Here is a 12,053-nt window from a genome sequence, read left to right on the forward strand (position 1 = left end):
CTTTGTTACGGCACCATAACTTCTGTATATTACACATTTAAATAGAAAAAGAAGGGATTTGATCTTTAGTTGACCTTGGGCACGTCCATATATCTCCATGTGCAACGGGCATCAATATCAGATTGTAAGCTCTTCAGTGATAGAATTCAAATTCTATATACAGCTCTATACACAGCTATAGACACTGCATCTCGACGGAACAATCTCTCACTATAACTAAATGTCTGTCTTTTTCATATGCTCTGGAGCATCTCATAGATTCCAGGTGTTCTACCACATCAGCAATAGGGATGAAGAATGAAAACCAAGGATCAAATGGGGTTTTACAGCAGATAGGAAAATGGGCCGACTCAGTGCCAGGGGCAGAACAAGCCAACAGTGGGCCCTACCTGGGGCCCCTCTCCCGCCGGGGCCCTATCTGGGCCCCCCTCCCACCAGGGCCCTCCTCTCCCACCAGCGCCCTACCTGCGCCCCCCTCTCTTACCAGGGCCCTACAGGGGCCCTCCTCTCCTACCAGGGCCCTACCGGGGCCCCCCTCTACTGCCAGGGCCCTACCGGGGCCACCCTTTCCTGCCAGGGCCCTACCTGTGGAGCGGATGGGAAGTAGGACATGACTTCCAATGTGGCCTAACGTCCGTGTTAGTGCCACTTGGGTACTCTGCCCCACCGGGTAAGGGCCCCGCACCCCAGGTAGGTCCCAGGGATGGGGTGTGCAGAGAGGAGCGCCTTTCAATAAGTGCTGGGACAGCGTTCCAGCATGTGGAGGATTGGCCCCTGAAGGTGGTGGGCCCTAGTGCAGCCGAACCGGTCGCACATATGGTGGTTCTGTCCACGGCTAGTTGGGCCACGAACTTCTTATGTATGTTTCCATAAGGGAACAGTTTCCAAAATCATACTGAAAATGGTGCTAGCAAATACCCCACAGTACCCTTTCCAAAACATCAAATATAAAATGTCAGAGTACTTAGGACGTATGACATAAATGAAAGAATGTATCAAGCTTGATAAAGGAGTTTGCGCTGGTTTTATTAACTCTGCCCTTCTGTCTTTAGAATAGTGATGTTGTTTCATGAATACAGTGTTTCCGTTTATACATCTTAAGTGCAGAGAGCGAAGGTTACCCTAACACATCTGACATGAATCCCTTAGTTTGGGGGGGGGGGGGGGAGTAAAAATGTGAAAATGTCTGCAAACATTTTGGTAACTATCTCAAAGATTTTGTGTTTTCAGAATTTCTCCACATCTCGGCAGAAATGTACAGAAATAGTTGCATATGAAAAGTCATGTGACGTGAACATTGACATTTAATGTTTGGCAAGTCGTGTGGGCGATTGACCTGCCCGAGTGGGGCTGGGAGAGATCTGGACTTACGGCAGGAAGAGCAAAGAAGGAGACACCGATGAGAGTGAAGGTCGCGGCAAGGAGACGTCCGTTCCAGGTCTGAGGATACTTATCTCCATAGCCAATGGTGGTGAGAGTTATCTGAAGGAGAGAAACATGCTTAATGTCTGACCAACCATGAATGTGACCAGTGCAAAGGATGACGGTTGAATGGAACAGCCTCCCAGTAGCGACTGATTGTGACGGTAGGGGGTAACCAGGCCATAAAATAAAGGTTAAGCCCATCTGGTTACCTCTGAAACCGTGGGTTCCTTGGCAGCTACATAGCACCATAAGCCACATGTGCCGCTGGCTGCACTGGGGACCTAGCCTTATTCTCTGCTTGTCTCCGCTCACAACATTATTATTCTGTGGATCTGTCATTACCAAGTTTAGTCCAGTTGGGGCTGCTAAGTGTTCTCTGCAGAAAGAGAGAGAGCTCAGGGAAACTCACCAGGCCCCACCACAGGGCATCTGCGTAGGTATCAAACATGGCGTTTGCTTCTTTCTCTGCCAGGTACACCAGGAAAGAGGCCAGGATGAGGCAAAGGAAGCCGATATACCAAGCCGTGATAAGTTCCTGCACAACAGCAAAGTGTGAGCACGACAGGCACAATCAGAGAAGGCTGCCTCACTAATGGGCCAGTTACACACAATGGAGTTACCATGCTTCAGCAAAAACATAGGTCCCTTGGTATTAACTGGGCTCTCCTGTAGGTAAGCTATTACCTACACAATGATAATAACAGGCGGAAATGAGAGCTATCATCTATGTACCTTACTGAGGTGACAGTGGTACCCGGAGCATGACTTTTCTCAGGACTTGAGAATCGTGCATGTACAAAACTGAAGCATTTTGCTGTGCATTTGCATTCTGTCATTTATATTACTACAGCTCAACCCCCTTATACCGCTGTGCTTGGGGTCCAAAGAATCACATCGCGCTATAAGCAGATCGCGTTAGAAATAATGTACAATTGTATGCATTGTACAATAAAGTATTTAAGATACCAATAACCGTGTTGTAAAGTATTCAGAAATAGAAAAATTGGGAGCCACGCTTCCACCGCGCTATAAGCGGATTCGCGTTGTAACGGACCGCGCTATAACAGGGTTGAGCTGTATCTTATTTAGGATAGTTATGACTCAAACATCATGCGCTGCATCCCCTTACTGGCATGATTGTATAACACATGCAGGTCACTTATATAAATTGACACAGAGTAGAATTGGTGTAAGTTGCCTCTTTGTCGTTGGAGTGTTAACCCCATTGTGTAAAGATCAGACAGTCAGGGTTCCGTGTTGTGGCTGTTTGCGTGTGACGGCTCACGCCTGCACGTTACCTTGCTGTGTGCGTACACCACAGAGCCAAGCAGTTTCCACGTTCCTCCCCTCCGGTCCATACGGATCATGCGCAATATCTGAAGGAACCTCAGACTCCTGAGGGCCGAGGTGGCAAAGACATTCCCCTGTGACCCTGCAGATAGGACTGCGATGGAGGCGATGAGCACCAGGATGTCTACATGTGGAAGGGGAAGAGAGACGCCTCTGTAACTTGAAATCCTTGGAGACCTGTCTGCACTGTATACTATATACTGTAAGTACGGATATAGGATAAAGTATCTGTTGTCCAAAAGTAACATTGATGGAACTTGATGAATGTATGTATTTTTTCAACCTCATCCACTATGTAACTATGTAACTATGTAACTATGTAACCTATGCTTCTTACACTTCTCTATCTACACTGGATGGACAGGGAAAAAGAAATATGGAGAGACCACTGTGACTTAGAGCAGCATAGCTGGCTGACTCACTCCAAGTGAGGGAGACTTCTCTTGGTTCTAGGGATGAGTCTCACAAGCTGTAGGACGATCTCACATTTCCACCATGGGTTTTATTGGAAGGCAGTCTCATTTACTGGAAAATCTGAGTCTTTATTAACTTCAACTAAGTCTCACTCACCATCAAATGTCATTATGTGGTTAGAGCCCCAAATCTTACTTATTTGGATCTGGGGCTGCTACTGTTGATCACAGAAACACTGCACGGCTCTGTGGCTGCACTGCATTAGCAGATTCCCACTGCACTGCATAACCCAGCACTGCCCTCTCTCTACGCCCAGCACTGCCCTCTCTCTACGCCCAGCACTGCCCTCTCTCTACGCCCAGCACTGCACTCTCTCTACGCCCAGCACTGCCCTCTCTCTATGTCCAGCACTGCACTCTCTCTACGCCCAGCACTGCACTCTCTCTACGCCCAGCACTGCCCTCTCTCTATGCCCAGCACTGCCCTCTCTCTATGTCCAGCACTGCACTCTCTCTACACCCAGCACTGCACTCTCTCTACGCCCAGCACTGCACTCTCTCTACGCCCAGCACTGCACTCTCTCTACGCCCAGCACTGCACTCTCTCTACGCCCAGCACTGCACTCTCTCTACACCCAGCACTGCACTCTCTCTACGCCCAGCACTGCACTCTCTCTACGCCCAGCACTGCACTCTCTCTACGCCCAGCACTGCACTCTCTCTACGCCCAGCACTGCACTCTCTCTATGCCCAGCACTGCACTCTCTCTATGCCCAGCACTGCCCTCTCTCTATGCCCAGCACTGCCCTCTCTCTACGCCCAGCACTGCACTCTCTCTACGCCCAGCACTGCCCTCTCTCTACGCCCAGCACTGCCCTCTCTCTACGCCCAGCACTGCACTCTCTCTACGCCCAGCACTGCACTCTCTCTACGCCCAGCACTGCCCTCTCTCTACGCCCAGCACTGCCCTCTCTCTATGTCCAGCACTGCCCTCTCTCTATGTCCAGCACTGCCCTCTCTCTATGTCCAGCACTGCCCTCTCTCTACGCCCAGCACTGCACTCTCTCTACGCCCAGCACTGCACTCTCTCTACGCCCAGCACTGCACTCTCTCTACGCCCAGCACTGCACTCTCTCTATGTCCAGCACTGCACTCTCTCTACGCCCAGCACTGCCCTCTCTCTATGTCCAGCACTGCACTCTCTCTATGCCCAGCACTGCACTCTCTCTACGCCCAGCACTGCCCTCTCTCTATGTCCAGCACTGCCCTCTCTCTACGCCCAGCACTGCCCTCTCTCTATGCCCAGCACTGCCCTCTCTCTATGTCCAGCACTGCCTCTCTCTATGTCCAGCACTGCCTCTCTCTATGTCCAGCACTGCACTCTCTCTACGCCCAGCACTGCACTCTCTCTACGCCCAGCACTGCACTCTCTCTACGCCCAGCACTGCACATTTCTCACCGATGACACAGAAAGGCTTGCGAGCAAATTTCAACCTTCCCTTCCAGCCACGATACCGACAGCAGCAGCCGGCAGCCCATATCCGGACAAAGTATTCCACGCCGAACACCACAATGGTTACAATTTCCTGCAGGGGGGAAAAGGAGGGGGATTCATCCCCTACACGTTGTGGTGCCTTTCATTGAAACAAAGTAACTCAAGACATCACTTTTCTGTAACTGAGCTTTCCGTATCTCATGACTCTGCTCTGAGTCCACATCAGCCATTGCTAGCGAGACGCCCCAATGTTCCGCATACAGAAACTTACCAGGATGTAGAGCGCTCCCTCGGAACTGCTCTCGTATTCCTTTATAGTGGAGAAGACCGAGAGAACAAGACAGGAGAAAACCAGGAGAAACCTAAGGGAAGAGAGAACAGAATGAAACACCACGGTACAGAGGTAGATCCTCGGTCCTGCAAATAACTGAATAGTGTGATTCTCAGAGATTGGGGGAATGTTAGGGACATTGAGATGCATCGCCAAGTACCTCCCGGCTTTTTGCTGTAGCCTGTAAGTGGAGGGTGTGGTCCTCTTTTTACCCCCTATAGGCCCATATGCATGAAGCTCCGTTGGCCAATTTAGCATAAAGTTAACCCAAATGTACGTTACGTTAATCCCAACGCCTATGCACTAAAGAGAATAACGTTACGATAACCTTAGAGTTGGCCTCTGAAGTAACGTATCGATACATTTCTACGGACATTAAGGTGGTACACGTGCAAATAAAATGCTAATGACCCGTTAGCCTAAAATCGCAGATCCGCTAAACTTCGTTTAGCATCAGGAAATAGCGTTAGGATGACACCTAAACTTGTCGCCAATCCCAACCAGACCATGATTATCCTAACGTTATAATGACAAAGTTAAAGCGTATGGCTGAAAAATAAAGCGATCAAACGAAGTGTAACAAACAATTATCAAGGGACACGCATTTAAAAAAAATCTCTGCCTCTTTTTAAATGTTGCGTACAGCGCATGCGTTACACGGCTGGTACCGCAGCACTCATAAACAGCTGTGACACTAATAGATCTCCTGATGAAGCTGACCAGTTCAGCGAAACGCGTTGAACTATTGCCTGCTGAGATGCTAGGAGGCCATGCCGGGAGGACTTGCCCACCCACTGCTGCATCTCTATCTCCCGGATCTGAGGACGCGACGATCCGGCCGGGAGAGACGCGATACGCTAAGCCGGAGGATCATCAAGCTACCAGCTAACAGGGAGATACTTCTGAGAGACTGGGGAATGGCGCGAATCTCTTTCTCCACAGCGAACGACGACGACCTCATGCGTCCAACACCGATTACGTGCCCGCACTTTATGTAAACAATGTGAGTACGTATTGATTGTATCTTCTATTTAGATAAAAACTGTCAGATTGGTCTGCACAATCGTTTTTTCTCCTTTTTTCCCGAGACCATACTTCAACTCCACATCTGATCCAAAAATGTGAATACTGCATTCTCTGCCTACATAATATTTGCACCCTGTAAGTAGACTCTCTGAAGGAGCCAAGAACCGCACCCCTTCAGAACTGTTAAACTGTTGTGCACTATAGCCTTTCCGCCTCTTTTTTTGGGGTGATCCTGACTCAAACGCTCACTCTGGACCACGGACAAGACTAATAGAGGTCAAACACAAAGAAATTTAATGCAAAGAGAGCAACAAAATCTCATAAACAGAGCATATTACACAGGGCACTGTCAAGAGGCAGCTACCAGACAAATACTCCCCCAGAGAGGGGTATACCCAGGAGGACTGGGGAAGGGGGACATGGAAGACAAACAACACACTGAACTAAACAATACAAATATCACAATAAAGTGCAAAAAAGGCGCTACACACTGCCAAAAAGGCAACAACACAAAAAAGAAAAAAAGGGAAACACAATCCAAAAATAAAATAAATACACAAGCACCTAAAACCTCAATAAAATAACTAAATAGCCTAATAGTACACATCACTAAAATGTATCTATCACCAAAATAGCAAAATAATTAAAATTATGTTATTCCAGAACATAACAATACAATTAAATTTGTATTGTATTGTGATTTTGGGAGAAACTCGCCATTCTAGAGCCGCGATTAGCCTCGACAAGCTAATCACAGCTACTAGAATTGCACGAGTTTCAGAACCTGCCGATAAGTGGCTTATCGCCACTCACTCTGTTTTGGACAGCTGAAAAAATTGGCGATTCACGCCTTTATCGCCCACTTATCGAGGCTTACAGAATAGCAGGAGGCATTTTGGCCGTAAAGGCCTCGATAAGTGGCTTATCGAGGCTTATAGAATAGGCCCCATAGTCTGTAGGAAGGTGATGCAGGAAAGATCCAAAAGATCATCTTATCTGCTGCTCTGCAACTCATCAACCCACCATCCAGCATGCACCCACCATCCAGCATGCACCCACCATCCAGCATGCACCCACCATCCAGCATGCACCCACCATCCAGCATGCAAGAGGAGTGTTTAACTTAAGTCTTTAACTAAATGACCCTTACTCATGAGAATACTAACATTGAAGTATTCAACTATGTAAACTATGTATTTTGTCACATTGGGTGTAGCATTGGGCATTTCTGTCTTTTGTTGTATACATTTGGTCAAGCTCAGCATCATTCCTTTTGACACACACACACACACACACACATATATATATATATATATATATACTAGCTGAGAGACCCGGCGTTGCCCGTGAGTTAAATTTCCCGCTAGGAAAGGGGGGGGGGGGAGAGGGGGAAAAAGGGGGGGGGGGGGACAGTGGACAGGAGGAGGGGAGGGGGGGGACAGTGGACAGGAGGGGGGAACAGTGGAGGAGGGGGGGACAGTGGACAGGAGGGTGGGGGGGCAGTGGACAGGAGGGGGGGGAGACAGTGGACAGGAGGGGGGAGACAGTGGACAGGAGGGGGGGGGAGACAGTGGACAGGAGGGGACGGGACAGTGGACAGGAGGGGACAGTGGACAGGAGGGGACGGGACAGTGTACAGGAGGGGACTGGACAGTGGACAGGAGGGGACGGGGACAGTGGACAGGAAGGGACGGGGACAGTGGACAGGAGGGGACAGTGGACAGGAGGGGACGGGGACAGTGGACAGGAGGGGACGGGGACAGTGGACAGGAGGGGACGGGGACAGTGGACAGGAGGGGACAGTGGACGGGAGGGGGACAGTGGACAGGAGGGGACAGGGACAGTGGACAGGAGGGGACGGGGACAGTGGACAGGAGGGGACGGGACAGTGGACAGGAGGGGACAGTGGACGGGAGGGGGACAGTGGACAGGAGGGGACAGGGACAGTGGACAGGAGGGGACGGGGACAGGAGGGGACGGGGACAGTGGACAGGAGGGGATGGGGACAGTGGACAGGAGGGGACGGGACAGTGGAGAGGAGGGGACGGGACAGTGGACAGGAGGGGGATGGGACAGTGGACAGGTGGGGGACGGGACAGTGGACAGGAGGGGGACGGGACAGTGGACAGGAGGGGGACGGGACAGTGGACAAGAGGGGGATGGGACAGTGGACAGGAGGGGGACGGGACAGTGGACAGGAGGGGGATGGGACAGTGGACAGGAGGGGGGGACAGGGAACATTGGACAGGAGGGGGGGACAGGGGACAGGAGGGGGGCAGTGGACAGGAGGGGATGGGGACAGTGGACAGGAGGGGACGGGTACAGTGGACAGGAGGGGACGGGACGACAGTGGACAGGAGGGGGACGGGACGACAGTGGACAGGAGGGGGACGGGACAGTTGACAGGAGGGGAATGGTACAGTGGACAGGAGGGGGACGGGACAGTGGACAGGAGGGGCACGGGACAATGGACAGGAGGGGGACGGGACAGTGGACAGGAGGGGGACGGGACAGTGGACAGGAGGGGGGCGGGACAGTGGACAGGACGACAGTGGACAAGAGGGGACGGGACGACAGTGGACAGGAGGGGGAGGGGACGACAATGGAGGGGAGGGGATAGTGGACAGGAGGGGACGGGATGACAATGGACAGGAGAGGAGGGGATGACACTGGACAGGAGGGGACGGAACGACAGTGGACCGGAGGGGACGGGACGACAGTGGACAGGAGGGGGACGGGACAGTGGACAGGAGGGGATAGTGGACAGGAGGGGATGGGGGACAGGAGGGGACGGGGACAGGAGGGGACGGGGACAGTGGACAGGAGGGGGACGGGACAGTGGACAGGAGGGGGACGGGACAGTGGACAGGAGGGGGACGGGACAGTGGACAGGAGGGGACGGGGACAGGGACAGTGGACAGGAGGGGACAGGGGACAGGATGGGATGGGGACAGTGGACAGGAGGGGGATGGGACAGTGGAAAGGAGGGGGACTGGACAGTGGACAGGAGGGGGACGGGACTGTGGACAGGAGGGGGACGGGACAGTGGACAGGAGGGGGACGGGACAGTGGACAGGAGGGGGGCGGGACAGTGGACAGGAGGGGGATGGGACAGTGGACAGGGGGGGACGGGACAGTGGACAGGAGGGGACGGGACGACAGTGGACAGGAGTGGATAGTGGACAGGAGGGGACGGGACGACAGTGGACAGGAGGGGAGGGGACGACAGTGGACAGGAGGGGACAGAACGACAGTGGACAGGAGGGGATGGGACGACAGTGGACAGGAGGGGACGGGACGACAGTGGACAGGAGGGGACGGGACAGTGGACAGGAGGGGGACGGGACAGTGGACAGGAGGGTTGTGGGACAGTGGACAGGAGGGGGACGGGACAGTGGACAGGAGGGGGACGGGACAGTGGACAGGAGGGGGGCGGGACAGTGGACAGGAGGGGGACGGGACAGTGGACAGGAGGGGACGGGACAACAGTGGACAGGAGGGGACGGGACAACAGTGGACAGGAGGGGGAGGGGACTACAATGGACAGGAGGGGAGGGAATCACACTGGATATGAGGAGACGGGACGACAGTGGACAGGAGGGGGACGGGACAGTGGACAGGAGTGGATGGGACAGTGGACGGGACGACAGTGGACAGGAGTGGATAGTGGACAGGAGGGGACGGGACGACAGTGGACAGGAGGGGAGGGGACGACACTGGACAGGAGGGGAAGGAACGACAGTGGACCGGAGGGGACGGGACGACAGTGGACAGGAGGGGGACGGGACAGTGGACAGGCGGGGACAGTGGACAGGAGGGGACGGGGGACAGGAGGGGACGGGGACAGGAGGGGATGGGGACAGTGGACAGGAGGGGGACTGGACAGTGGACAGGAGGGGGACGGGACAGTGGACAGGAGGGGGACGGGACAGTGGACAGGAGGGGGACGGGACAGTGGACAGGAGGGGATGGGGACAGTGGACAGGAGGGGACAGGGGACAGAATGGGACGGGGACAGTGGACAGGAGGGGGATGGGACAGTGGACAGGAGGGGGACTGGACAGTGGACAGGAGGGGGACGGGACTGTGGAAAGAAGGGGGATGGGACAGTGGACAGAAGGGGGACGGGACAGTGGAAAGGAGGGGGTGGTGACAGTGGACAGGAGGGGGTTGACAGTGGACAGGAGGGGGGGTGACAGTGGACAGGAGGGGGGTGACAGTGGACAGGAGGGGGGGTGACAGTGGACAGGAGGGGGGGTGACAGTGGACAGGAGGGGGGGTGACAGTGGGCAGGAGGGGGGTGACAGTGGACAGGAGGGGGGGGACAGTGGACAGGAGGGGGGGGGTGACAGTGGACAGGAGGGGGGGGGACAGTGGACAGGAGGGGGAGTGGACAGGAGGGGACAGTGGACAGGAGGGGGGGTGAAAGTGGACAGGAGGAGGGGTGACAGTGGACAGGAGGGGGGGACAGTGGACAGGAGGGGGGGACAGTCAACAGGAGGGGGGGCAGTGGACAGGAGGGGGGGTGGGTTGCTTAAAATTTCCGGGTCCCTCCTCTCCACTCCCCCTGTATGTTTCTCGGCTCCCCCCTCTCTCTATGCTCCTGACCCCCCCCCCCGTAGCACCAGCCCCCGCACTACAGTGCCTGACACACACACAGTGTCCCACACACACAGTGTCACACACACACAGTGTCACACACACAGTGTCACACACAGTGTCACACACAGTGTCACACACAGTGTCACACACAGTGTCACACACACACACACACACACACACACACACACACACACACACACACACACACACACACACACACACACACACACACACACAGTGACACACACACACACAGTGACACACACACACACATACGTCACCTCTCGTTCCGGCCGCCGCCATCTTAGTTACTCCGCGAGGGAGGAAGGGGGTCCTTCCGGCCGCTGCCATCTTAGGTGCCACGTGTCAGCTGCCTGTCCCCCCGCCGGGGGGGGAGGTGAGTGGAGCATTGGGGGGATGTGAGTGGAGCATCGGGGGGGAGGTGAGTGGAGCATCGGGGGGGAGGTGAGTGGAGCATCGGGGGGGGGAGGTGAGTGGAGCACCAGGGTGGGGAGGTGAGTGGAGCATCGGGGGGGAGGTGAGTGGAGCATCGGGGGGGAGGTGAGTGGAGCATCGGGGGGGAGGTGAGTGGAGCATCGGGGGGGGAGGTGAGTGGAGCATCTGGGGGGGGAGGTGAGTGGAGCATTGGGGGGAGGTGAGTGGAGCATCGGGGGGGAGGTGAGTGGAGCATCGGGGGGAGGGGAGTGGAGCATCGGGGGGGAGGTGAGTGGAGCATCGGGGGGGAGGTGAGTGGAGCATCAGGGGGGGAGGTGAGTGGAGCATCGGGGGGGAGGTGAGTGGAGCATCGGGGGGGAAGGTGAGTGGAGCATCGGGGGGGAGGTGAGTGGAGCATCGGGGGGAGGTGAGTGGAGCATTGGGGGGGAGGTGAGTGGAGCATCGGGGGGGGAGGTGAGTGGAGCATCGGGGGGGAGGTGAGTGGAGCATCGGGGGGGAGGTGAGTGGAGCATCAAGGGGGGGACGTGAGTGGAGTATCGGGGTGGGGGAGGTGAGTGGAGCATCGGGGGGAGGTGAGTGGAGCATCGGGGGGGAGGTGAGTGGAGCATCAGGGGGGAAGGGGAGGTGAGTGGAGCATCGGGGAGGGAGGGGGGGGAAGGTGAGTGGAGCATCGGGTGGGAGGGGGGAAGGTGAGTGGAGCATCGGGGAGGGAGGGGGGGAAGGTGAGTGGAGCATCGGGGAGGGAGGGGGGGGAAGGTGAGTGGAGCATCGGGGAGGGGGGGAGGTGAGTGGAGCATGGGGGGGAGGTGAGTGGAGCATCGGGGAGGGAGGGGGGTAAGGTGAGTGGAGCATCGGGGAGGGAGGGGGGAGGTGAGTGGAGCATGGGGGGGAGGTGAGTGGAGCATGGGGGGGGGAGGTGAGTGGAGCATCGGGGAGGGGGGGAGAGGTGAGTGGA

At 55.2% G+C, this 12,053-nt stretch overlaps 1 protein-coding gene across 9 annotated transcripts in view; it reads right to left on the reverse strand.

Annotated features, from left to right (window-relative positions):
* The window catches only part of KCNQ2 (potassium voltage-gated channel subfamily Q member 2), a 60,182-nt gene that overhangs the window by 30,627 nt on the left and 17,502 nt on the right, over window positions 1–12,053 (reverse strand). For all 9 annotated transcript variants that reach the window (XR_012788172.1, XM_075571502.1, XM_075571504.1 and 6 more), the window contains exons 2-6: window positions 4,955–5,045; window positions 4,648–4,774; window positions 2,724–2,899; window positions 1,835–1,960; window positions 1,372–1,482 (exon numbers count right to left, since the gene is read on the reverse strand). Coding sequence is in view for 8 of the 9 variants with exons in the window: in XM_075571502.1 (XP_075427617.1) it covers window positions 1,372–1,482; window positions 1,835–1,960; window positions 2,724–2,899; window positions 4,648–4,774; window positions 4,955–5,045 (631 nt within the window). In the remaining variant the exon portion in view is untranslated. The remainder of the gene's footprint in view (window positions 1–1,371; window positions 1,483–1,834; window positions 1,961–2,723; window positions 2,900–4,647; window positions 4,775–4,954; window positions 5,046–12,053) is intronic.

The sequence above is a fragment of the Ascaphus truei genome, chromosome 15 (genome assembly GCF_040206685.1).
Source record: "Ascaphus truei isolate aAscTru1 chromosome 15, aAscTru1.hap1, whole genome shotgun sequence".
Taxonomy (NCBI): Eukaryota; Metazoa; Chordata; class Amphibia; order Anura; family Ascaphidae; genus Ascaphus; species Ascaphus truei.